At 36.8% G+C, this 27105-nt stretch overlaps 3 protein-coding genes across 6 annotated transcripts; 2 read left to right on the forward strand and 1 right to left on the reverse strand.

The window, feature by feature from the left end:
- Window positions 1–1003: 1003 nt before the first annotated feature.
- LOC113303638 (putative disease resistance protein RGA3) lies at window positions 1004–10490 on the reverse strand. Of its 4 annotated transcripts, none has more exons than XM_026552686.1 (5): window positions 6306–10490; window positions 5885–5972; window positions 5647–5698; window positions 4958–5045; window positions 3596–4615 (listed from the first exon to the last, which is right to left on the reverse strand). In XM_026552686.1, the coding sequence occupies exon 1, from the start codon at window positions 10431–10433 to the stop codon at window positions 6783–6785; it is 3651 nt and encodes a 1216-aa protein (XP_026408471.1). In that variant the 5' UTR covers window positions 10434–10490; the 3' UTR covers window positions 3596–4615; window positions 4958–5045; window positions 5647–5698; window positions 5885–5972; window positions 6306–6782. The 4 variants fall into 4 exon arrangements, with proteins under 4 accessions (XP_026408472.1, XP_026408471.1, XP_026408468.1 ...); XM_026552683.1 differs by having other exon boundaries at window positions 5607–5698; XM_026552684.1 differs by lacking the exon at window positions 5647–5698.
- Window positions 10491–12091: 1601 nt separating this feature from the next.
- LOC113303639 (succinate dehydrogenase assembly factor 2, mitochondrial-like) lies at window positions 12092–14766 on the forward strand. The gene is made up of 6 exons (XM_026552688.1): window positions 12092–12263; window positions 12957–13134; window positions 13244–13345; window positions 13443–13569; window positions 14155–14223; window positions 14308–14766. The coding sequence occupies exons 2-6, from the start codon at window positions 12995–12997 to the stop codon at window positions 14452–14454; spliced, it is 585 nt and encodes a 194-aa protein (XP_026408473.1). The 5' UTR covers window positions 12092–12263; window positions 12957–12994; the 3' UTR covers window positions 14455–14766.
- A 90-nt stretch (window positions 14767–14856) lies between these two features.
- Window positions 14857–16192, forward strand: LOC113303640 (cell wall / vacuolar inhibitor of fructosidase 2-like). The gene is made up of 2 exons (XM_026552689.1): window positions 14857–14997; window positions 15099–16192. Exon 2 carries the CDS (start codon window positions 15458–15460, stop codon window positions 16016–16018), a length of 561 nt encoding a protein of 186 aa, XP_026408474.1. The 5' UTR covers window positions 14857–14997; window positions 15099–15457; the 3' UTR covers window positions 16019–16192.
- Window positions 16193–27105: the final 10913 nt, after the last annotated feature.

Genomic DNA, 27105 nt, shown 5'->3' on the forward strand with positions numbered 1-27105 from the left:
TGACATTTTCAAGCTTTATTATTCTACAAACTCTACTAAGAGACTCAAAAGAAGGATGTGCAGTATTTGGATTGATTCGGTAAGGGATATAGACCATTCTCATTGGGTCCCTGGAAAAGAATCCCCCCTAATTTAAGGTCTTTGATATAAAAAATGAACTTCAGGTAAAGATTAGAGAACAATGATTATCTCTAGCAAATTTGTACACATAAATGAGATTATGAGCAGCTTTTGGAACATGTAAAACGTTATGAAGCATAAATATTTTATTTGAGCAAAAAAGAGTAGGATTACCATGAAGAAGAATTTGCATACCTTCACCATTAGCAGTAGTGATTTGTTCAGTACCAGTAAAAGCAGCAAAAGTATCAAGATTATGAGCATCAGTTGTAAGGTGATTACTAGCACTAGAATCCATATACGTACCAAGGGTTCTCACCAAAAATATTTGCAGAAGCCGTCATTGCATGAATGCTTCTTGGAGGTGGTCTGCCTTGATTTGAAAAATTCAACCTATTCCAACATTCATCAGCCTAATGAGCATACTTGTGACAGATTTAGCATGCAGGTTTTTCTTCAAGATACAAACTAGGAGGTGTCCTTGTTGAAGGATGAGAATGAGTTCTTTTTTTTTTTTTACCTAGAAGGAGTTGGTAGAATACAAAAACCTCTACCAATACTATTATTAAAATATGAATTTCTTCTAGAGTAAAAATTATTAGATCTACCATCTCTGAAGTAACCTCAATTTCCACCTCTACCATGATACCTAGGATTATTCCATTGAGCTGCAAACGCTCTATTTGATGATTCTTGAATTAAAGATTTATTGTGTTCAGCAACAAGTTCTTCACTTAACAGTAAGTTTTGCAACTCAATACTAGTCACAAGAGGAATTCTTATCCTAATAGAAGTAGCAAATGATTTATACTCAGGATTTAAAGCAAATAACGTGACAACCACCAATTCATTATCCGCGACCATAAATCCAGCAACAGCTAGCTGACCAGCAAAAAATTTAATTTAATTAAGAAGAGTTGGTACAAATTTATCACCCTGTTTGATCGACATCAATCTTGTATGTAACTGAATCGAGTGAGTTGAAGAGACACGAGAAAAACGATTTTCAAAAGCTTTTCATAGATCAAAAGAAGAATTATAACCTACAATGTAAGAAATTATTGTATCTGAGATAGTCGAGTTGATCCACATCATGATTGTTGCGTCTTCATCCATCCAATAAGTGTAGAGAGGATTTTCAACGTCGTTATTTTGATTAGTACGAGATGTAATCTGAACTGGACATCAATGTGATCCATCCAAGAACTTCATCACTTTGAGTCTACAAATAACAAGAATCATAAGATATTTCCAGATCAAGAAATTATCTTCTTTAAGTTTCAGCGCAACAATGTTTGTTAATCGATGAATTGGAACATTTGTGGTCAAATTGGAGATTGGATTTTCCGTTATTTACTGAAATTATCTAATCAAGATTTCAAGAAAACAACTGAAGAAAAGAAAGATTAGAAGAGAGATATTCAGAGAGAAAGCTCCGACAACATAGTGAATTATACAGGCGAAAGTAAAAGATTCTCGCTACCAACCAAGAAAGGTTACAGTCTTATATAAGAGACAGCACATGACATGCTGGAAATAATAGGAGGTGAAGAAAAGACTATTTATGCAAAACAAATAACAGTTATTACTAGGGCTGCACATACTCCGGTGCGGACCGGTTCTCTTATGGAACCGGTGTCTGTACTTGGTGTTGACCGGTACCTCTTTTTGAGTACCGGTACCTGTACTTGTACCTGGAGTTGTACCTGTACCGCCGGTACCGGTCCGGTACAAGACCGGTACCGGTTTTTTTACCCGGAAAACGTTACAAATTAATACTAAGTTATACAACATTTCCATATGATCAATGTATCCAAAATAAGTTCAGGTTGCATACATACTTAAGTTCAACATTTCCATAACTTCAAAACAACAATCCAAAATAATTTCAGTTTGCTAAAAAGTAAAAAACAACATTTCCACAACTATAAGTCTGTCTACGACAAGTCGATAACGATAAGAAATGAAATGTGAATCATGTGATCATTGCAAACGAAAATGGATGGTTGCAAAGCCTGCACTTGCAATTTGCAATCCTAGCCTGCATTCATTTCCATAAATTACATAGTAGTAATGAGAATTTGGTATAGAAATGAATCCAAATTATGTTTCAACAAGGACAACAAGAAAGATAAAGAAAGTTACCAACCTTCCATTTCTTAGCAAGGAGCCAAGAAATAAACTTCAAGCTTTTAGGAAATTCTCAATTATGACTGCAACATGCAAAAAAAAATAAACAAGAAGAAATAATTAAAATTCAGTCAATACAATAAAAGTAATTACTATTAAAGAAAACAAAAAAGAAGAAAAACCTAAATAAGTACCTGCCGCATCTTCACCATCATCATCAGGTACATAATCACATAGTAGATCAAGAGCCATGGGTTTTTGTAAATAACTTTGTGTACAGAGCAATGCCTCAACTGTCTTTGTAGACATAGAAGCTCTCCATGGAGTAAGCACGCGCTTTCCGGTGCTAAAAGCTGATTCAGAGGATACTGAAGACACAGGCAAGGCTAATATATCTCTTGCAATGTAGGACAGTACCTTATACCTGTTTGCATTAGCCTGCCACCAAGCCAATATGTCAAAGTCATCATCTTGATCTACTTCACGCATTTTTCCATCCATCATCACATCTGTCAAGTACCTATCTAACTCCGTTGTTCTTGCTTCTTCAACACAACTTGGGTTGTCCCAATGTTGTCTCTTCCTTGATTGAATTCTTGATTTCAACCCTTGAGATGGCGTGCTAACTGAACTGGCAACTACCGAAGCAACACTAGATGACCCTTCCTCATGAGTTGAATACACTGAACTATAATCATCAAAGAGTTCCTGAAATTCTAATTTCACCTTTCTCATGATTCTTTGAACCTCCCACAAATTGTTCTCAAACAAACAGTTAAGAGTAAATTCTAGCCCCTTTAGTTTCTCTCTTGGATCCAACAATTGAGCAAAAAACATAACAGGATTCATTTTCTCGTACACACCCCAATACTTATTGTACTTGGCAAACATAAGACGAGACATACGTGAAATAAATGGATCTGATGCTACATTTTCTCTAAATTCAATTAATTGTTCATGGATGAATACCAACTCCCATAAGAAAGAATGAGTAGTGACTTGTGTAGAAGCAGAAAAATTTACAGTTGCATCGAAGAATACCTTTAAACACTTCACAAGACCTCTAGCATAAGCCCAATCTTCTGCATAAGGAGCATGAGTCTTTACTTTCTTTTTCTTCTTCTTATTTACCTCTTCTTCCATATCCTCAACCTCTTCATCTTCTTCCATATCCTCAACCACTTCTTCCAAGATATCATCACTAGCTATAGCTTCCTCAATATCAGCATCACTTGGTAAAACAGATTCCTTGTCTTGCTCAAAAATAAACCTCTCTTGAAAGTCCTTATCAATCTGTGCTAACATTGCAAAAACTTTTTCATATCTTTGAGCAGCTTCTAACATCAAGAAAAATTAGTCATAACTCATAAGATGCATGTGACAAATTCCAAAATAAATTAATGATGTGAAATGAGAATGTTACATGTAAATATTTAGCTCTGATTGGTGATCTTGTCCAGCTAGTAACAACTTGCTTCAGATGATCCATAGCTACTGTGTTGGCGCTGACATTGTCTAGAGTGACACCAAACACATCTTTTAGACCCCAATCTTCCAAACAATCCACCAACTTCTCACCGATTGCAATACCTGTGTGACCTTCAACTTGACAAAACATGAGTATTCTCTTCTGCAGTTTCCAGTCCTGATCAATGTAGTGAGCGGTTACACAAATATAATTAAAATTATTTGGTGATGTCCATGTGTCAGTTGTCAAAGATATCCTCTGCTTAGATGTCAAGAAGTAAGTTTTTAGGTTATTCTTCTCTTCTACATACATCTTTAACATATCCCTATAAATTGTCATACGTCCTGGAACCTTGAACCTAGGTTGTGCCTCTTGCATCAATGCCACAAAGCCTGACCCTTCTACTTTTCTAAAAGGAATTTCATCCTTAATTATCCACTCAACAAGACGCCTTCTTAACCTATCATAATTGTAAGTATGAGCAATAAGTTTACCATCCTGACCTGGTTTTGGGGGTGGCATCAACAGAGATGGTTGTCCCTTTTCTTTCTTCCTGTTAGGATTCTTTAGACATCTATTCAAATGCTTTCGCAATCCAGAAGTGCCATTATTGTCATTGTGAGCTTTGTATTTATTGTGGCAATAACGGCATTCAGCCCATTCATCATCTATCCTAGTCATTTCCAACCAAACAGATGATCTCACTCTGCCGTGCTTCTTTTTGCTATCACCAACTTCAACTGCTTCAGCTCTGCCTTTACTTGTTGGAGTTGCAGTTTCAGATTCATTTGTGTGAGATGCAGCTTGAGAGGATGATCCAACTTCTGTTTGTTGAGTTGTACTTGTAGTTGGAGTTGCAGTTTCATTTGTAGTTGGAGTTGCAGTTGATGTGGTCATCTAACAAACATAAAACAGAACCAATTACATTCAGATTATACCAACATTCATTATAGAGTATTAGAAACAAATAATAATCAACCAATGGTATTATATATATGGTCATCTAGCAATGCAGTTAATGATGACTGAGCACTATGATGACTGAAAGAGTTCAAGTAATCTTTCACACTTCTTATTTTAAGGTTCAAGTAATCTATCAATCAGATTTAGGAGCCCTATATCTTGTTAGCTGAGCACTATGATGACTGAAAGAACTCATCATTTCCCCACTCATATCCCTGACTACAACGAAGATGACTGAAAGAGTAAAATTAATGAAATACAAGCTAGTTTACATACTCTGAAGTACTTTAAGTCTTTAATGGGTATTTTGTAACACCTGCTGCCCTGAAACAAATCACGATCCTTAAGCGTTCAGCGGTTCAGCCTGAAATTCATTTATAGTTAAAGAGGAAATTAACAAGTAAGTAAATTTGCACAAGAAACAGTAGTCAGTAAAGGTTCAAGTAAATTTAACAAGGAATAGATAAACTGCATTGTGATCCATATCAATATGCACTGAACTCTTATTGGTGGTTATCGACCATTAACCCCAAATTTGAGTAGCATCAACAGGTGTTTAACCTGCTGGCACGGCGAAAAGACATCTCTATGTTTATGTGGTGAACCAAATGTAATTTTTAGTCACACCTACTCCGTAAATTAGGAATAACCTTATTCGATTCCTTAATTATTGAAAACAAAAGAAAAAAAGGAACAAAAAAATACATGGAGACCTACATATGTATTGTTATAGTTATATATCATTATTCGTTACCGATTAATCAATGTAAAATGCTTCTTCTAATTTTAGGAATCAATTAAAATCAAAAATTTCTTATTTCATCGAAAGAGAGTAGTAATGTATATGTTGTTGAAGATGAATCTGTTAATTTCATCTTAAGAGTTATTTGTTTCGGTGGATAAAAAGAATACAAGATGTGCATACTCTGAAGTACTTTAAGTCTTTAATGGGTATTTTGTAACACCTGCTGCCCTGAAAGTAACAAATCACGATCCTTAAGCGTTCAGCGGTTCAGCCTGAAATTCATTTATAGTTAAAGAGGAAATTAACAAGTAAGTAAATTTGCACAAGAAACAGTAGTCAGTAAAGGTTCAAGTAAATTTAACAAGGAATAGATAAACTGCATTGTGATCCATATCAATATGCACTGAACTCTTATTGCTTGTTTCTTTATATAAGAGTTGAGTAAAAATTGAGCTTACCACAAGCCATTGTGCAGTACTTGAGAACCCCAAAAATCTAATTCTTCCTTCTTCTCTGCTTTGGCCTTTGGACTAATCTTCTCAATATCTGAAAAAAAAAAAAATACAAACGAACTTAGAACATAAAACTGAAATTAGAAAAGGAATTCTACTGAGAGACAATCAGACAAACCAAAACAAAATAAAATGAAAAAATAAACCCTAAAAAAATCAATACAACCAGATATACAGTAACCCTAAAAAAATCAATACAATCAAAACTCGGATCATAAAACTGAAATTAGAACCATACCCATGATTTTAACTTCATAAAATCAAAAAGTTTGCTAGAGATTATGTCAAAAAAATCAATATTCAATACGAAAATCAATGTACAATCAAACGATTCAAAGTTTCAAAGCCTAAGGAGAAGAATACTGACCTGAATCCTGATAGAGATGGTGATCCACTGATATTACTGATATTCAATCTCGATTCAAACCCTAAGAGAATCGAGAAACTGATGCTGCCGCTGAGTGAGAAGAAGAGACGAAGAAGAAAGAACTGAAGAATGCTTCTTCATTTTCTTTTGTTCTCGACATCCTATATAGATCTCAACGGCTAGGATTAAAAACCTAGATAGATCTCAACGGCTAATAACAGCCGGTACAAATGGTCCGGTTCAAGTACGGTTCTCCCCAAGAACCGGTGTCTGTACCGGTCTAGTCCGGTTCTCAAATTTCAGAACCGGTGTCTGTACCGGTCAAGCCGGTTCCGGTTCGGTACAAGTCCGGTTTTTCCGGTTCTACTCCGGTTCAGGTCGTGTAGACCGGTTCTTGTGCAGCCCTAGTTATTACAGGTAAAGATAAATGTACACACTGTTAACTGATAAGGGGCTACCTTATCTGACTACTACCTTTTACGGCAGCAAATTAATCAAGTCTGTGTAAACAGTTGGATCTCCTCGCTGCTCGTCTCTTTGAATAAAATCAACATACAATTCCTTAAGAAATGAGAGGGATTTGAGACCATGACTCAAAGACTCTTTCACATTTGGGCAATTGAAGATGAGTAATTGTTGAAGAGAAGTGCATCCTCGTAAATCTGGAAGAACCTCAAGAACTGGGCAATCAATGAAATACAATTTCTGAAGAGAAGTCAATCCTCGTAAATCAGGAAGAACCTCAAGGACCGGGCAATTATTGAATTCCAAATGCTGAAGAGAGCTGCTGTACAGTTTATTTACACCAAAGCCTTTAAACTGATTACACCCTTCAATTAACAGAAGTTGAAGATTGCAATTGTTTTGGAGTATGCTTATTGAAAAGAATGTAAGCTCCTCAATATCACCCAAAAACAGCTTTGTCAGAGATGTCTGGCTTCTTCCAACTGAGCATACCAACTTGTGATCGATCTTCTCTAATACCAGTTTCATCAGCGCAGGAAATGAAGGCATTTCTGTTAATTTCTTGCACCCACTAATCCTCAGACCCTGAAGACAAGGATACGAGTAAGGAAATTCTTCTAGAAGAAACATGTCAGTAAGATCGAGCTCAAATAAAGAAGGAAACCCGCCGATATCTAAACTCTGTAAAGACATTCCTGTAAGTTCAAGACGCTTAAGGCTTGGGAGCTGCCCAATAGACGTTGGCAGTTGTTTAATTCTTCTGCAATCTATAAGATCCAAATATTCCAGTTCTGGAAGACCATGTGGAATGCACATCCACGCGGGAAGGTCACACCCCATGAAGTTAAGAATCTGCAACCTTTTCAAACCGGTGGGAGGTTGGAGAGCTTCAAATACTTGAAAATTACAGGATTTCTGATCCCACCACCGGATGCCCAACTCTTCTTCTATATTATCCCAATCAAGTACCAATCCAAGAAGATTTTGTTTTCCCTTCAAGTTTGCATTCTCAGCATCTACTGGGTTTTTCACGTTCTGAAGATTCACAATGCCTAACGCCTCAAGAAAGTTCAGGTTTCTTAACTCTTGAACACCAACGCTACATTCAGGTTCACTTGCTAGTTGTTTTGGCACTGAGTACTTCAGTTCTTGAAGGAAAGCTAGTTTCCCTACACCCGACATTGTTGATCCTCTCCCGTAAAAGTGAATCTTTCTAAGTTTTGTCCAGTTTTTTATATGTTTAGGAGGCTCACACTCGAATAGATGCACAAACACAATATTGTTTAGGCTGGCACAAGACTCAGGCAACACTTTGATCCCAGTACCTTCTAGGTCCAGGGACCTTAACTGACTTAAAGCTCCAAAATCCTCTGGTAATGTTTTGAGTAATGGGCAGTTTTTGAAATGAAATATCTCCAAATTAGCAAGACCTGCCACATATTCTGGTAAGGCTCTTAAATTTCTGCAGGTGTTGACGTCTAATGTTTGCAAATTGGAGAGGGTGAGGACAGAAAGAGGCAACTCTTCAAAGGGGTTGACTGACAGATTTAGAAATCTTAGATTTTTCAAACTGGAGATAGAATCAGGAATGAGTTTTAGTTCGCAATTATTGAGATCCAATGTATGCAAATTAGAGAGCCTGGTGATAGAATCAGGCAGCTCTTCCATGTCCGTTGATGAGAGTTCAAGATATCTTAATTTTTGTAAAGAGTGGATGTTTGTAAGAACATTTTGAACACTATAGATGTTGGTCAATATCAGTGTCTCCAAATTGTAAAGTTTACTGACGGACTGATCATTCACTGCTTCCCTAAGATCAAGAGAGGTAAGACGGAGGTACCTTAAATGTCGCAGCGCGGAACTCAAAGAACGCCATTTTGGAAAATTTGGTGAAAAACCCACATGCAGGATGCGTAAGTGATCATTTCTTGAGAATATAGAAGGATCCAGGCTTGCACCTTCAGAGATAAAAATTGTCCGCAACTTCTTCGCATTACTCAAGCATTTCAGAGATGTTGATGATATATCTTCATCCCATTGTAATTGTAACCGGCGAACTTCAGAAATATCTTTGAACTTGCTAACTTTAAGGGACACCAATTCGTTTACCCCAAGAACATCTTTAGCAAGATCATGCACAAGATCATGCATCTTGCACGTCTCAATGTCGCCTAAGTCGTTCTTCTTGAAATCATGGAAAAATGAGCTCCACGCCAGACTTTCGAAATAATCACGTCCAAAGTCTTCGACTGATCTTTTGGTTTTTGTATTAGATTGTTTGAGAAATCCTTCTGCCATCCAAAGATGAACCAAAGTTTCTTTACTAATCTCCCAATGCCTGGGAAAGATTGAGCAGTATGAAAAACATTGTTTCAAATGAGATGGCAAGTTATTGTAACTCAATCTCAATATTGAAATGAGTTTTCTTTTTCTTTCTGGAGTATTCCACATATCATCATCCCTAATTGAAATCCAATCACTTTCTTTGTTTTTTAAGTGCATTAGACTTCCAAGAAACTTTGCTGCAAGTGGTAAACCGCAACATTTTTTTGCAATTTCTTTTCCGATATCTGACATTTTTGGAGCATCAAATGCTCCACCGGGAGCAAAGGCTTTCTGCTTAATAATAGACCAACATGCACCATCTTCTAACTGACTCAAATTATACGGAGGAATACTCCCTGAAACAATAGAAGCAACTTGGTAATTACGCGTAGTGATTAGTATTTTACTCCCCGGAGCACCAACGTGCAACACAGACTTGAGGCTCTCCCATTGCTCTGCATCATCATTCCATAAATCGTCTAGTACTAACAAATATTTCTTCCCTTTTAATTTTTCTCGAACCATATTCTCTAGTACACGAAAATTTGAAGGCTTGTGGAACTTAGCTTGAGTAATGGACTCCATAATGTTTACCAAGAGGATTTCGATATCAAAAGTTTCCGAGACATGAACCCACATGGTTAGATCAAACACTTTCTTTACCAACTCGTCTTTGTAAACGAGCTGTGCAAGTGTCGTCTTCCCCAGCCCCCCCATACCTACTATGGATATCACGGTCACCTTTTCAGGATATACAGAAGATGCTGCTGCTGCTGTGGTATTGGTTGTTAGAAGTTTTATTATTTGGGATTCATCGTTCTTTCTGCCTACAATTTCTGACTCGTTAACGTGGGACGTGACTTGTCTGTCCAGTTGATCAGCACTCTCACTATCTGGAACAGGCGTAGTAAATTCCAACTGAAATCTATCCATATCTTGGGTAATTTTTTCTAATCTTTTATTAATAGCTTTAATTTTTTTAGCCATTTTCAGACGAAATGCAAATGGCGGCTTTGAAGAAGAAGCGAGATGGAATACCTTATGCTTTGAGCTATTCTTTTTATAACAGCGACGCATGTCCTCGTAAGAGAACTCATCAATCACGTCATCGGCATCATATGTAATATCCTTGAGCCTTCTCAACCAAAGTCTTACAAGTTCTTCCTTTTCTTGCCTCTTCTCCGCGTCTGCAATCACCGGAAGAATCATTTCCGAGGTACTTTGAAGCTTCTTCAAGTCATTTTTGACATCCCAACAAGCTAAAGCAATGTCTTCGGAAACAACACCCACCAGTTTTTTAAGGATTTCGGTTGCACCGCTCACAAGAATCTCTTCCATGGTTTTAAGGTGTTTACGAATTAGAAACACGAAAGCAAGTTTAGTATACCACTCAAATAGAGTATTGCTCTGAATATATAGTCAGAAGATTTGAATGGAAAACTAAATGGATAATCATCAACTACTGCTGGTTGTTGGTGCGTTTGATTACGATAGGTTTGATTAGAATCCAATGAACCTGCTTTTCTTCATTTCAGGAAAAAAAAAAAGAAAAGAAAAAGATGATTATGAAATCAAGAGCACAAATTCAAGAAACGGTACAACTTTGAACTGATGCTTAACAGTAAAGTAGATACTATTTCTTTTGAGATTTTTCAAAGATTTTTATTCTACAAAGCAATAACCATGCCTAAAGTGGCCGCAATACCTTTTTTCAAGAAGTAAATTCCATCCCCACCAGCTTTGCCTCTTTTTCATATTCACAACAAATACGATATTGATACAGCTTGCATTTAAACTTGTGGTTCATTGCAGTTCTCATCAAGTACTTGAAAAACTGGAGCTGAACCGTACAATAAAAACAAGTTAATTGACTGTATAAACAAGTTACGGTACCTTTTCATCAAGTCAGTACAATTTCCAGATAAATGAAAACAAAAGTATGAAAAACTTTGAGTTGTTACCCTTTTACTGGCTGCTTTCTTGTAGCGAAGCATAATTGAGCTAAGTGTTTGAATTCGTACAATGCTGCATGCTGGTGGCCCTAGTTAGTGGCTCCACATGCACCCTTGTGCGGCCTGCTTTAACCGCGGAACAAATCTGTGGCTCCGTCCTTGCATTCGGCGCTGATACAGCTTGACTTCTAGTTGTTAGTGTTGTTGGGCTTATGTGACCACAAGCCCAATCTAAATTTCGTATCCTAATTTTATTTCACCGTTGAATTGGGGGCCTGGAAAGTAATTGGGGGCCTCACACTACCCCTTATCCAAATATCTTGGTAATGCCTGATCTACCTCTTATCTAATTAGTGGTAATCTCATTTAATTAGTGTAAAATTTTAAAATCAAAATCAAATTTATATTTTTTTCCGAATCTTATGTTTGAAAAAAAAAAATCAGCGCAAATTTGTATGAAAAGTCGTCATGAAATTTTTTAAAAAATAACGATCCTCAAGAGTCGTCATTGTTTCATTGACGACTCTAAACAGTCGTTATTATTTAAAAAACGACACTCAATAGTCGTCATTGTTTTAGTGACGACTCTAAACAATCATTAATGTTCAACTACGGATATGACGAGCCTTTAATGTATTCCGCCATTAATGAATCTTTAAAGAAGATAACGACTCTTTTATAAGCAATAACGACTGTTTAGAGTCGTCACTGAAACAATGACGACTCCTGAGGGTCGTTTTGGAACAATAACGACTGTTTGGAGTCGTCACTAAAACAATGACGACTCTTGAGGGTCTGCTATTTTTTAAAAAAAATTCATGACGACTTTTTATACAAATTTGAGCAGAAAAAAAAATTGATTTTAATTTTAAAATTTTGATTTTAAAGTTTTGATTTTGATTTTAAAAAAAAAATTAAAAAAATAAGAGATAAAATAGTATTTTCACTTTACTATTGATACACCACTGAAAATTTTGGGTGCAACCAAAATTGCTGAGGCCCCCAATTAAAATCTATGGCCCTTAATTGTAAATGGCACCGCGCAGAATGTGTGCACGTAGCGTATCCAGCCACCGCTTAATTCTGGTCGCGGCGAATGCATTTACCAACCAAAACTAACACAATTTCATCTCAAAAACCCAACAGGGATTCAAAATCTTGTACCTGAAGGAGATAATCAGACAGGAACAGCTACCGACATCATTTGGGCATCTCGGTATGTGATTTCTCTCCTTCTCTTGAGTTTTTGCTTTCTGTCAAAACCCTAATTTTTCATTTCGCTTCTATTTAATTCGTATGATTTGAATTGCTTGCTAAGTATTATGCCTCTATGATTCTTGCTGTTGGTTGGTTTGAAATCGTGGATTCGATTTCATGGTAATCGCTTATTCGTGATGCTTGTTAAAGTTCAGAAGGTATTAATTAAGAACAGAAGCTTTGCTTAGGAATCCTAGAGAATTTGAAGGGTTATTTCGTTTGACACCCTTACATCTAGCTTCTATGGCCTCTTTATAGTGATTGTGCACACATTTTGCTATTTAAACTTAACAAATAACAACAATATTGCGGTTTGTAGTTGTCACGTCAAGGTTCAATAGCGCCAATGATTGTATCTTGCCTAGCTTATGCTGCTTATCTCGATTGTTTTTTCTTTTGTTAAGTAGGTGTTTGAAACCGTAATGAAAATTTATTGTAGTATCAACAGGTCAGATTGAAGCAAAAGTTAGGTTTGTGGATTATGATGTTTTATCAATCCGATTCAGGTGTTAATAGTTGATTCTTTCTGTGAAAAAGATACATGCCTGCAGCTGGTGGGATCTGAAATTAGAGTTGAATTTTTATTTATTGATTACGGTTTTACCATCACTCTAGCTGATTCTGTGTATTTGTTTGTGATTACATTTTAGAGGTTTTCGTTAATTGAACGAGCTACCAGATCAATTAACCATGGCGCCGATGAGAAGAGCTCTGCTTGCTACTCTCAAACAGACTCTTAGTACAACGGTAGTGCCGAATAAGACGAGGATAACGACCTCCACAAGGGCTTTGCTGATGGACACCCCTATTCAATCACAATCTTGTTTCAGGTACAAATTTTAAGACTTATGAGTTCTTCTTGTTGTTTTGATTTAGCATCTTTATCTTTCTCTCGTTTTTTAGCCATTCTTTGACTTACGAGCTCTAACCATTTTTTAGGTCTCAGCTTGGTTCAGTTTATAGTTTCTCTATGAATCTTCAGTCCTTTGGTGGCGTGTTTGATCTTTCCAATGAAGAAAGCAAAAGGCGCGCTATTAATAGGTTGCTTTCAAAGATTTTTTTTTTCCCTCTCTTGGGTTTTGAAGTAAGGCTTATGATCAATGTCTTACTTTCTGTTGAAATTTGTTTGTTTTTCCAGATTGTTGTACCGAAGCAAGCAAAGGGGTTTCTTAGAATTGGACTTGGTATTAGGGAAGTGGGTCGAGGAAAATATCTCTACAATGGATGAATCTGGCATAAAATCGCTTGTTCATGTTCTCGACGTGGTAAATATACCTAATACTCAATTTATCATTTTTAATAACAGCTAGGTTTTGTTATTTTCGCTCAGAGTTTGGTATTTGTCAGATGTCAGACCGCTGTTTTTCAGTTTTGAATGTGTCTGATTTGGGCTTGAGTGTCGAATCAAATGTAATACCTTCATTTGAGAGTCACCAAGCAAGCTTACAGCTTCCTGAACTTTTTTGATCATGCTTACATCCGTTTAACTAAACACATTGATCCACACATTTGTGTGAAAAGTCAAATGTAAATCCATTCAGATGAACAATTCGTAGATATAGTTATGTTAGTGGGTCAAATCACTGGATTTATCTCACAGGCCTCACAAAGATACTTTAAACTTGTCTAACGACTGCGTAAGAAGAAGGTTTGGTCTCATCATTCCACATATCTACTCTTTAAGGAACTTCCATGTAATATTCAGTTTGCGCGATTATTAGTTCTGGTACTTGTTGCAAATTTCAATTTTCCTTTGGTTTCTGCTTTCATAATAATGCACACATGCCCCTTAGTCAATTTCAACTTTTTTCCTTTCCTTCTCAATTTCATATTTCTCTTTTATTCTACAGGAGAACCCAGACCTGTGGAAATGGCTCACTAGCCAGGAACAACCACCCGAGGCTTTGAATAATAACCCAGTGAGTATATTCTTTATTTACAGTTAATTTTCTTCTTACTGTGCAGTTAGAGGTCTAGATTTTTACAAGTGTATGTATTTGTAGGTATTTTCTGCTCTTCGTGAGAAGGTCATGGGCAACCTGGAAAATCATGCTTCCCCTGACACACGAGCAAAACCTGGGCAGCCATGGGTAAGAGGATGGGATGATTTGAAAAGAGGACGAGACAGCCCCATATCTGGGAATCAGTAAGTACTTACTCATGTGGAGTTTCGGATCACAATCTTATGTATTTAGTCAAAAAACGGGTGATTTCTGTCGGACTACTCAATGGGTACTGCTTTGTTCTAATGTTTCAAGTTGATATTTGGTGAACTTAGTGCTTAATAAAAAGCTCATGTGTTCATTAAGGATAAGCGTCACATGTATGTGTCTGTTTGTAAAGAGAAGGTTGCTGCAAAATGCGAGTTGCATTCTCACCTTCCCCATTTTATATAGTATGACAAATAAAGCCACTCTCTCAGGTAATATATTATGCCAAATAAAGCTACTCTTTCAGGTTAATCTCTACAGTCTTCACAGCTGTTCAGTCTTATTTTGCATATAATCCACCTGGATCGAGTTCTAGTCATCCAAAATCAAACCTCTTAAGGTGACGAGGTCTTAGTTTTCCAGTCAGTTGTTTCTGGTGAGGGTGTCAGCCATTACTCGTCCTGTGGATTATTCATGATGAAATGAGCATCACTGTGCAATAACTAGTTGTCGCCAAACCCATAAGCTGCATCCAATTGTACTGTACGTCTCCAAATTACATCCACGTGATTATTATCTCTATTTTCCTTCTTTTGATATGACTGGTCGATTCATCTTACTGCATCTGTTTTATTTTACTGCAGCTCTGACAATCAAGCCAACCATTCTGGTTCATCTCTTCTAAGGACCACAAGTAGTCCACTTGGGAACCTTTGTTTGTGAAAATCCATTGTACTGGTGACCCGTGACTCCATAGTATGGGGTTAGCTAAGCTACAAAACAATAACTCATTATTAAAATATCATCTATATGAGGAATAAAACCAAAGGGAAAGTGAAAATGTAGTAGCTGTAACTTTTGTCCAGCAATTTCAGATTTTTTGTCCAATACGTTTGAACACATCTCAACTATGAGTCAAACACTTATTTTATCCCTATATATGTTTGTGTAAGAGACCAGCAATGATGTCAAAAGCAGTTCAGCAGGTAAACCTATCCAAGATATGGGTTCACTTAGTTTTCTTCATCTTCTTGTTCTTCTTCTACTTTCCCAAAATTTCTCTTCTGCACCTTATCGCCATCAACAGTTTGCAACTGGAGATTCAGCTTCCATCCGTAATATTTGCAAAACCACAAACTACAACAAACTATGCGTCTCTTCTCTCAAATCAAATTCCTCAAGTTTGACAGCTGATGTTAGAGGTCTTGCTGTTATTATGATTGGTATCGGAATGAGTAATGCAACTCGAACATCTACCTATTTGTCCTCTCAGATGCTTAGTAATACTAATGATGTTGTGATGAAGAAAGTTCTCAAGGAATGTGCTGATCAGTACACGTACGCGAATGATGCTTTACAGTCATCTCTCCAGGATTTGTCTAACATGTCATTTGATTATGCTTTTGTTGATGTTACTGCGGCCAAAGATTATCCAAATAGCTGTCATAATGCGTATCGACGGTTTCCAGGGTTAGCGTATCCGCCTGAGATGGCACGCAGGGAAGAGTATTTGGTGCAAATATGTGATATAGCTCTTGGAATGATAGGCAAACTTCTTGATTAGTAAGTAAAATAAGCATGAAGCCCAATTAATCGAGAATGTGTCTCATTTCTCCTTCTTGTATCATTTTCATTTTTTTGGGGTACTGTTCATATATTTATTTTTTCTCCTTGTAATATTGAACCTGCAAGCTCTTGTCCCACCTTGTTATTAATTCAATGCGGATTCTTGCTCATCGATTAGCTCCATTTATGCCATTATTTTGTTGCAGGAAAAAGGTAACATTGTTGGCAAACAACCCTTTTGTTCTATACTGGTTTATTTTGAACACCTGTACTATAGCCGCTACTGGAAAAGAAAAACAGTAACTGCGTTTGAAGTAATTTTGTAAGCCTTTTGTAATGTTATCTGAAAGGTGAATCAGGCTATCGTCCCTTTGGCTCAGTTGGAGAGTAGTTACAATGGGAACACAACATAAAAACTAGGGCAGGCACCCAAGGACTTTAGACAATCTCATTAAGGTTTGAAAGTTCCAACTCATGAGTAGACCCAGATTACATGTATAGAAGACCTCCATAGGTTTGACTGCTGAAGTCACCCCTAGCGCATCCTATCCTCTGAACATAACTTTACGGAAAATTTTAGTTATTAGTCAACACGCTTTTAAATTGAAATTTTATTGGGTCTACCACAAGTCGCAACAAAGAAAAAAAAGGACTAGTGGTGGACTCAAGCTCACCCTTATAATTTACTCAACTATATAATATCAGAATCGAACTTTAGAATTCGATTCTATCTTAGGCACATTGGCTCCTCTCAAGGCGCAAGAGCAAGACCATCTAGTGTTGCCACCTTGAAGAAGCTGAAGCAGTGTAGATAGCAAGCTACGCAAAACAGAAAGACTTGCCAGCTTTTTACGTTGAAGGGAACTTTCAGAAGATTATGGACCATATGAAAGGGGAAAGAAGTGAATCTAAGATGGCGATGTAAAATCGATGTCACTGTAATACAATGGTAAAATTATTAGGTGATGATACCAGTGACCTGAGTTCGAAACTCATCAGCACCGATTATTTACTATTAACTCGTCATCATTTTACAAAATACCTTCTATCAGGATGTAAATGTTTTTTGGCCTCAACTTTAAGTATAACTATAGAACAAGGAATACCGATGGATGCAGACTCCTTAGTAAAGGAAGCCAAAACTATGGGTGAGCAACGGGTGGAACCCGTGGATTTGGAGCCATCCATGTCCAGTCCATCAAATTGGCGGGTGTTAGATTTAAATTCATGTCTAGTCCATCACCCGCTGATGTGCGGGTGGATGGACCCATGGATTTCATATTTTTTTATATAAAAGTAGGTAACATCATAACAAAAATTAATTTACATCTTCTTTTTTTTTTATTAAACAAAGCCGATTTTATTAACTAGAAGCACTACACGAAATCAGGGATTTTGTAACGCCCGATTTTGTTAACGGATTTTTTTAAGTAACGTCGTATCGACGTTGGTACCGTTGGATAATCATTGCAATAATTCATATATGTTACAGAGTTTCAGGAGGGTTATGGGTAATTACCTTCCTATCCTCAACTTAAATTACCAAGTCACCTTTTTACCCTCCATTACTACTATTAGTGCCTCTATTACTACTATCAGCTCCCAATTTCATCTCACGCTCAAGGACTACCCAGCATCCCAACTGAAAAAGCGGGGGTCTAACAACCACACCCAATATTTCGCTCGGCAATCTGAGTAGGACAAACTCCAATATACTTTCAAAAGAATCAACTAGACAGTTAGACTCATCTATAGAAAAGTATATCAGGGAGCGATATCTCTATTTCTCAATTCAATCCGCAAGCAAACAAATAAGAATTTACGAGCCCGATTGAATAAGAGAAATAACTTGAAAGGTACCAAAAACCAATGTTCAAGTGTCAATCAATTTATATCAACAACCAAAGGTTGGATTATCTAATTGATTGATCTTAAGGCACAACCTGTGATATTTCTATTATATAACAAAATATAATGCGGAAAATAAATGACACAGACACCAGAAGTTTTGTTAACGAGGGACCTAGCTAAAGAGTTGTTCAATTACCATAATCTCATAGAAGTATACAAGAACACAATTGAAGCAAAATCGGTTTGATTCATTCGAATCAATTCATGAACATTATATCCACGGTTAGCAAAGATTGCATTTCTTATTATATAAAAGTATTAGTTCATGTCACAATCGATTTTAGAACTTTAACCACTCAAGTACGCAAACGGGTACGCATACTTAAGTTGCCGGACCAAGTTTGGTTTTTGCCAGTATGCGAACGGGTACGCATACCTCCAAACCCAGCAGAAATTCTCGGATATGAACCTTACGCCAGTACGCATACGGGTACGTGTACTTAGGTTCCCGAACTTCTCAAACCAACAGGTACGCATACGAGTATGCATACTATGGTTCCCGGACATGGATTACGTATATGCAAGAATGCAAAATATGTTCATAATCCAATATTGGTTAAGTGTTCTAAACTCTTATTTCAATCATTGAATCTTTCTTAGAGGATGACAATAGCCGTTTTCACACACTATTAGCATCAAAGCACTTTTCAAGTTATTGAAATAATCATAACGAAACATTTCAAGTCTACACCAAATGATTGTATCATACAAACCATGTAAGATGTTACTCGGCAATTTTCACATGATCATCTTTTGACTTTCGTCAAGAATATAAGATGAATCTGGTTGAAGCGAAAGCTTACCAACACATATTTCGAGAAATATGTAAACGAGTTAAACTCAGCTCGAAATATCAAATATGCATAATAGAAAACTATATAGCACTACGACTTATGTCTCAATATAGGATATAGAGTAGAAATAGATTTTCCAAGTGATAGATGAGTTTCAGTGCTAGAGCATAGCTCGGTTGAACCCACCAAGCGTTGGTATGTCAAGTTTGGTTGTCACATTTTAGCGAATCAAAACTCATTTTAAGAGTCGCTTGATTAATTACTAGAGTCAACTTCGTATAGGTTAAAATAGAAAGTTATTAGGATATGAGACATACAAGTATTACCTGAAGACTTGAAGAATGTGAATACGTAAAGAGCTATAACGACAACATCATCCTTCCTATTGTGGTTAGTAATATTTTGACTTGAACTGTTTCATTCCTAACGTATATTTCAAGTCGTGCTATATTGAAAACATAACTGCGAAGCTATGAATGATTATACTCTAGTTAGACACAGTATTAAGGAATTATAATACGAAGTATAACGTCTATCTTTTGAACTTCGTATATAAGACATCGACATAATCGTATGAATGCTATTTGGATTATGTATGGGTAAAGGTGAAGATTTCATCCTAGGAAACAATGTTTACATTCGTTTAAAGGAAGTACATTCATAAACTTGGTTTGTGAATCGAAAGGGAAATCGCTAGGCTTATTGGTATTATTATTCATAGCAAATCTTTGGATTATCAATATGTGTGATTAGTATAACCGCTCATAATTTATTACGTATCTTGGTAAAACTATTCACAATGCCTGACTTATGAATTAGTATAACTTTTATTAGTGGAGCTAATCTTAAATAATCACCTGAGATGGTATGATCGATATTTGCAATTGGTGTGACCGATCCTAGTCATTGGGTAACCGATCCTAGTAAGTTGGTATGGCTAATCACAAGAAGGTGTAATCGATCCTTCTAGTAGGTTAACAAGTTTTAGAAATTGGTGTGACCGATCCTATAACTTATGCAACTGATGCGTGTCGTGAGTGCAATCAAATTAAATCACTTATTTCCTCAAAATTAACTGGTAATATAATGGAAGCAAGGATCGTTCCCCACGAAGAGCGGGGAGTTTAGTTGTCAAAAAGGTCACAATTGTGGGGGTTTTGTTTTAGGTTGTAAACAAAGTAAATAAAATAATTGAAATTGAGTTGTAAGCAATAAGGAGAGAGATGACCGAGGAATCCTTCTTCATTACTAAACCGTCATCAAGTTTTATATCAATCCATTTATCCTTAGTACATATTATCACCAACCATAGAAAAGCAGCTAGATCAGTGTTATCCCCTAAATCCATTAAGTCACTGGACACGGAAGTTCTCGACTACCAGAATCTATTCAACTGAGCCACCAAGTAGTAGATCACTCAAGGTGTAACCCAATCAAATGATTTAAGCTCTATGAATTTATAGGTGGATCCTAATAGTTAGACTCTTAGATCAAGGTCCACTTTTTAGTGTTGTTTATACACACAATTGCTCCACAGAATCCCTCTGCAAGGTCTCGTGTTTTCTACTTGTGTATGAATTATTCGACGATTACTTATATCCTAACTCAATAATAGCATTAGGTTAAATCAATAAACCAATTCAGTTGGTCACCTAAATAGTCTACCAATTAATCATAAACTTTCATAATCGTATAAACAAGCGATAATCATATAAAGAACTTCAAAATAAATTAATATAATAACTCAAATCTTGTCTAGAACTTATAATTCATCCTTAATCAATTATGGGTTTAGATACTCATGGATTTAGGATCATACATGTTAAACATATAAGAAAAGTAAAGAGATATTGTTACAATTGATGAGAACCGCTCTGAAACCCTAGCTTTTTCCTCCTTTGTTGTTTCTCCTCTCCAATCTTACAAAGTAATGTAAAAGATCTCTACTTAATGTTTGGTAGGTGTCTTTATATAGTGCTCACGAAATTAGGTCTTCAAAATCCTTCCGGGCCCGTGTATTATCGAAAAGGGGGTCAAAAACGCGTCAAAAGTGTCCCAGGAAGTTGTCAGGTTTGGCTCAAATGTGTATGGACTCTTCCGGCCGAACCTGACAAATTATTTTTGCTCCGGATGAGTGTCGGGTTTGGCTCAAAAGTGGTAGAGAGTTATCAGCCGAACCCGGCTAGCTCTCTTTCAGCCGAACATTCTCCTGTAATTTCTTGTATTTTCGTCCAAAACTTGCTCCAAGGTTCGGCTCACTTCATGGTTTCTCTTATTAGCCCAACCCTCTCCTGGATACCTTGTTAAAAACTCATTTGTAGGTTCGTCTTAGGTCATTGGATCATCTTCTAGCCGAATATTTACACTTAAAATCTTCCGAAAACTTGATTTTTATGTTGCAGGTTCGGCTGACTCGATCTGATGAGTTTTGAGCCGAACCTCCCTTTGTAACTTCAAATCTTCCAATCTCGTTTTTCCCATAACTTCTTCGTCCAATGTCGGAATGACCTCATTCTTTTTGCGTTCTTTTCGTAATTGAATTCTCTTCAAGATAGAGGTGAAAATATTTGGATTTGAACACATTTCTTTGGCCCTTCTTTGTAAACTCCATTCTTTCGTAGCAATTTCCACTCCTTTTGGATGATTCACTTAAATAAACAAATAAAAGAGAGAACAAGAGTAATACACATAGAATGCAAGAAATATATCTAAAACAAGTATGGAATGGACACTAAAATCATATAAATTAAGCACTTATCAAATTCTCCCTCACTTAGATTTTGCTAGTCCTCGAGCAAACTACCTAAAATACAACAACTTCATGTCATCGAGGATACGGTCACACTTAGCATGTGTAACAATCCTTTAAACCCCTAGGTGTCCCTAGTGGACGAGTTATAGTCTCGTGAGGGCTTACGAGAGATATACCCACAAAACCTACTCCAACTTCAAAGAGTTCCAGCTTCCCAAACATCCAAAGAGCTATGAGGACATAGAGTTTATGCATGCTGTAATAAGAAGTTAGAAATACCAAAGAACATATTCTCATTCTTAAATGTTGAGTGATAAATAACCACACCATGATGAGAGAAACGCGTGATTTAGAACGATCAATAAGCATTTCTCCTCGACTTCTGCCTCACTTAAAAAGATTTTATGATAATTGCACTCAAAAAGACGGATTTTTTATGGGTCTCACATGTGTGCAGGTAGGAATGAAGAGAGAAATCCTACACATGTTTAATGGTGGGAAGGAAACCTTCCGAATTATTTCTGGAGACTCCACAAAATCGTGGAAAACAAAGATATTTTTCTGATGATCTCTAAGAAAGGAAATCAACCATTATTATTGAAAATAGAGGATGAGAGTACTTACCACCTTCACATCTGATTGCGATGATGATAACACCACTCTCACAACATCCAATAGAAACTTCTTCCTTCGGCTCGTCTTCTTCATCTTCCCGGTCTTCGTCTTCGGTCTTCAACTATTGATAATAAACTCTTGAACTTCATAAAACTTTGACAATTTGTAACTATTTTCCTCAATTTCCTTGTTGCTTGAAACTTCCTTGTAGATTTTTCTTCCTTTCCCACGACTTTTATTAAATAAATAAAAACAATATAACAAATTTTTCTTGTCTCATTTTTTTTTTTTTGAACTTCAAAATAATACAAAAATAACAATGGAAACAACCATGGGTGAAGTACTTTACCGCTTGATTCTTCACAACTTGTATTGTCTTCGTACCATAAACTTCAATAACTCTCATCTTTTGATTCTCTTCTCTCTTGTGAATAAGTCTCCATACTTAGATATAAAATTCCGCTCCTTATGTTTAAGTCTTCAACGTGTATATAAAAATATGCTCATTGTATGTTGCTTTACTTGGATATGAAATGTCGCTCTTCCTTGAATTGTTGCTTGTAAACCTTGAACGTCTTCAACTTTCCTTGTAGATTTTGATGTCGCTCCACTTGTTGATGATGATGGTGTTTCTATGGATATGTTGTTGGCGATATAGAGAATGGTGCTAACTGCAAATCAAACTACAAGAAGGTGGTTTTCATCTATAGACGTCACCTTCATGATTGACAAAATTAGCACTCAAGAGATCAAAGAGTAGTGCTTCTATTGGTGGGAGGTTGGGTAGCTCACCATTCTACCCGGAATAAACGTACGGTGACACACACTCAAAATAAAGCTCTTTAGTCAGCTACAAAGAAATCTGGTTTAGTGCCTTAGTTGATATGAAAATAGGCAGTCTCCACTAATGATTGATCATCAACTCTAATAATGTATTTCTCCCTTCTCCTAATTTGCATCACCGGCATGATTAAATCCATTATTTAACACTCTAACAGCAAGAAATCCAACGTAGTTCCCTAACACTTCTAAGTTCAGTTATGTCGGTCAGAATTCTCTATGTAAACATACCTAGAAGTATGCTAGTGACTCTAAAATCTCTACAAGTTGGAGGTTTTATGCAAAATTTTTGAAAAACTCTATATGCAAAATATCCAAACACTCCCCCACACTTAAACTCTACATTGTCCTCAATGTAATTGACTCGTCCTAAGTAAAGTCAAGGTAGGAAATCCTAATATGATATGCAAAATGAAGAAAAAATAAATAAAATAAAGATAGAAATAGAAATACAAAACCGATAGGTTGCCTCCCATTAAGCGCTTAATTTTACGTCCTCAGCCCGACTTGGCATTCTCCAAGCTACTCCTCCGGAGGGAGTTAATCACGAAATTCTAGCACATCCATATCTACATACGCAATGCTTTCGTAAAAAGGTTTCAATTTGTGGCCGTTGACCTTCGAAGTTGTCCCATCTCGGAAACTAGTTATATCAACTGCATCATGAGGATAAACATTAGTAACAACATATGGTCCAATCCATCTGGACCTTAGCTTACCAGGAAATAGTTTAAGACAAAAATAAAATAAAAGAACTTTTTGTCCCACAACAAAATTCTTTCGAGAAATCATCTTGTCATGGAAAAGCTTAGTCTTCTCTTTGTAAATCTTGGAACTCTCGTAAGCATCATTACATATCTCCTCAAGCTCATTAAGTTGTAGCTTTCTTTGCTTCCCCGCATTGTCATAATCCATGTTGCACATCTTTATCTCCCAATAAGCCTTGTGCTCAAGTTCAACCGGAAGATGACAAGCTTTGCCATAAACCAACCGATATGGAGACATACCACCGATGTTTTGTATATGGTTCTATACGCCCAAAGTACATCGTTGAGTCTAAAACTCCAATCTTTCCGTGTTGTGTTAACGGTTTTCTCCAAGATGGATTTGATCTCACGATTTGAAATTTCAGCTTGCCCACTAGTTTGTGGGTGATACGGCGTACCGACCTTGTGAGTTATGTTGTATTTCTTGTGAAGAGCATGAAAGGATTTCTTGAAGTGCGAGCCTCTATCACTGATAATCACTCTTGGTGTACCATGTCTAGAGAAAATATATTTCTTCACAAACTCACAAACAACTTGAGAATCATTAGTATAGGTGGCTTTAGCTTCTACCCATTTTGAAACATAATCCACAGCAAGAAGTATATAAAATTTTCCATTCGAATTGATAAAAGGGCCCATAAAATCAATTTCCCACACATCAAAAATTTCTACAACAAGAATCGGTGTGAGTGGTATTTGATCTCGAGCACCTAGATTGCCCGTTCGTTGACATCTATCACAAGATTTACAAAAAATATATGCATCCTCAAATAAGGTGGGCCAATAAAATCCACTCTCAAGGACTTTGAGAGCGGTACGTTTAGAACCAAAATGACCACCACATGCATAAGTATGGCAAAAAGTAAGGATAAACTAGAATTCAGAGTTAGGTACGCACCTGCAGATTATTTAATCGGAACCATATTTCCACAAGTAGGACTCATCCCACACATATTGCTTGGCTATCTTCTTAAGCTTAAGATTTTTAAAATTAAACATTAATTGTACTAGGTACTTGCCTTGTAACCAATTAGTTCACTATATCAGTGTACCATGGTGTTGAATCTTCAATTGGGAAAAGTTGTTCGTCGGGAAAACGATCATGTAACGGAAGTTCTTCTTCGGAAACAACAAGTCTACTGAGATGATCCACAACAGTATTCTCAACACCTCTCTTATCCTTTATTTCATAATCAAATTCTTTCAAAAACAAAATCCACGGTGTAAGTCTTGGCTTAGCTTCTTTCTTCTTAAGTAGGTACTTAAGTGCTGCATGATCGGAATATACAACCACTTTTGCACCCACCAAATACGATCTAAATTTTTCTAGTGCAAACACTACAACCAACAACTCTTTCTCGGTGGTAGACTAGTTGATTTGTGCATCGTTTAGGGTCCTAGATGCATAATAAATCACATGGGGCAGCTTGTCCACTCTTTGACCCAAAACAGCTCCAACCGCGTAATCACTTGCATCACACATTAATTCAAATGGCAAACTCTAATCTGGTGATTTGATAATTGGCGCAGTTGTCAACAATTCTGTCAATTTGTCAAAGGCTTCTTTGTACTCCTTTTTGAAGTCAAAAGCAACCTCTTTTTGCAATAATTTGCACATCGGCATTGATATTTTGGAGAAATCTTTGATAAACCGCCTGTAAAAACCTGCATGACCAAGAAACGAGCGAATCTCCCTCACCGAAGTGGGGTACTGTAAGTTCCTTATTAGGTCTATCTTAGCTTTGTCAACTTCGAGCCCTCGAGAGGACACGATGTGACCTAGCACTATACCATGGTTTACCATAAAGTGGCATTTCTCCCAATTTAAAACAAGATTAGTGTCTATGCATCTTTATAGCACAAGTTCTAGATCTTATGAAAAAATATCAAATGAATTACCATAAACACTAAAATCGTCCATAAATACCTCAATGATGTATTCCACTTAGTCAGAAAATATATTAACCATACATCTCTGAAAAGTGGCGAGCGCATTGCAAAGACCAAACGACATCCGTCTATAGGAAAAGGTACCAAAAGGACAAGTAAAAGTAGTCTTCTCTTGATCCTATGGTGCAATAACAATCTGATTGTACCCCGAATAACTGTCCAAAAAGAAATAATGTGAATGTCCGACTAACCTCTCTAGCATTTGAGCAATGAAGGGCAAAGGAAAGTGATCCTTTCTAGTTGCGGCATTAAGCTTTCGATAGTCTATGCACACTCTCCATCATGTTTGAACTCTTGTAGGAACAAGTTCATCATCTTGATTTCTAACAACAGTGACACCCGATTTCTTAGCCACCACTTGTACCGGACTAACCCATTTGCTGTCAGAAATTGGGTAAATTACCCCCACACTTAGCAATTTGAGGATCTCTTTCTTCACGACCTTCATCATTAGGGGGTTAATCCTACGCTGAGAATCACGTACCGGCTTGCTATCATCTTCCATAAGGATTCTATGCATGCACATTGATGGACTAATGCCTTTTATGTCAGCAATAGTCCAACCAATGGCCGTTTTGTGCTCTTTCGGAACCCGAAGTAGACGTTCTTCTTGTATAGCAGTGAGGTTCTTTGCAATAATCACCGGAAGCTCCTATTTATAAACTAAGTAAGCATACTTTAAGTGGTCGGGAGGAGGCTTCAATTCTAGCTTAGGTGCCTGCACAATAGAAGGTAAAGGAACCTCATTAGTCACGGGTAAGGAAATATAAGAGATATTACCCATTTTAGCTTCTTGTAATGCTGTTAAAGAACCACAGATATCCACTAGCTCTTTGACTAAATCGACGTCCAAATTCGGCTTCCCATGAACATCCAAATCAATGTTATTTCGCAACACAACTCCAAGTTCATCCTCATTGCTCAAATCAAATATTTGTTGTGCTAACGAATCAATAACATCAATAGAGAAAGCGAAGTGCATATCACTAGGATAACGCATGGCTTCAAATAATACGTTGAAGCGAATGATCTCCTTATCAAATTCCATAGTGAGTGTACTATTGTCAACATCAATCTTCGTCTTTGCAGTTTTCATAAACGGTCTCCCAAGTAATAACGAAGTAGATGAACAATTATCTCCATTATGCATATCCACAATGTAGAAATCAACCAGAAAGATTAATTGATTCATTTGAACTAGCACGTCCTACACGACTCCCTTCAGATATATATTGGACTTGTTTTCCAATTGAATAGTAATTTTCGCTTCTTTAAAAGGTCCAAGATTCAAAGAATCATAAACATCGGCTGACATAACACTTATGGATGCTCCCAAATCAATCAAAGCACGCTCAAATCGTCGTTTACCAATATTAATTGGTACTGTAAAACCACCAGGATCTTCACACTTTGTAGGCATCTTCTTAAGTAACATAGTTGTAGCACTTTCGCCCAC

The sequence above is a fragment of the Papaver somniferum genome, chromosome 8, assembly GCF_003573695.1.
Source record: "Papaver somniferum cultivar HN1 chromosome 8, ASM357369v1, whole genome shotgun sequence".
Lineage (NCBI taxonomy): Eukaryota > Viridiplantae > Streptophyta > Magnoliopsida > Ranunculales > Papaveraceae > Papaver > Papaver somniferum.

Coding starts and splice junctions, on each gene's coding strand:
- LOC113303638 (XM_026552687.1), bottom strand. CDS start 10,433: ATGGAAGAGATTCTTGTGAGCGGTGCAACCGAAATCCTTAAAAAACTG.
- LOC113303639 (XM_026552688.1), top strand. CDS start 12,995: ATGGCGCCGATGAGAAGAGCTCTGCTTGCTACTCTCAAACAGACTCTT. Junction 13,570..14,154: donor TTGTTCATGTTCTCGACGTG/GTAAATATACCT, acceptor TTTATTCTACAG/GAGAACCCAGACCTGTGGAA. Junction 14,224..14,307: donor AGGCTTTGAATAATAACCCA/GTGAGTATATTC, acceptor ATGTATTTGTAG/GTATTTTCTGCTCTTCGTGA.
- LOC113303640 (XM_026552689.1), top strand. CDS start 15,458: ATGGGTTCACTTAGTTTTCTTCATCTTCTTGTTCTTCTTCTACTTTCC.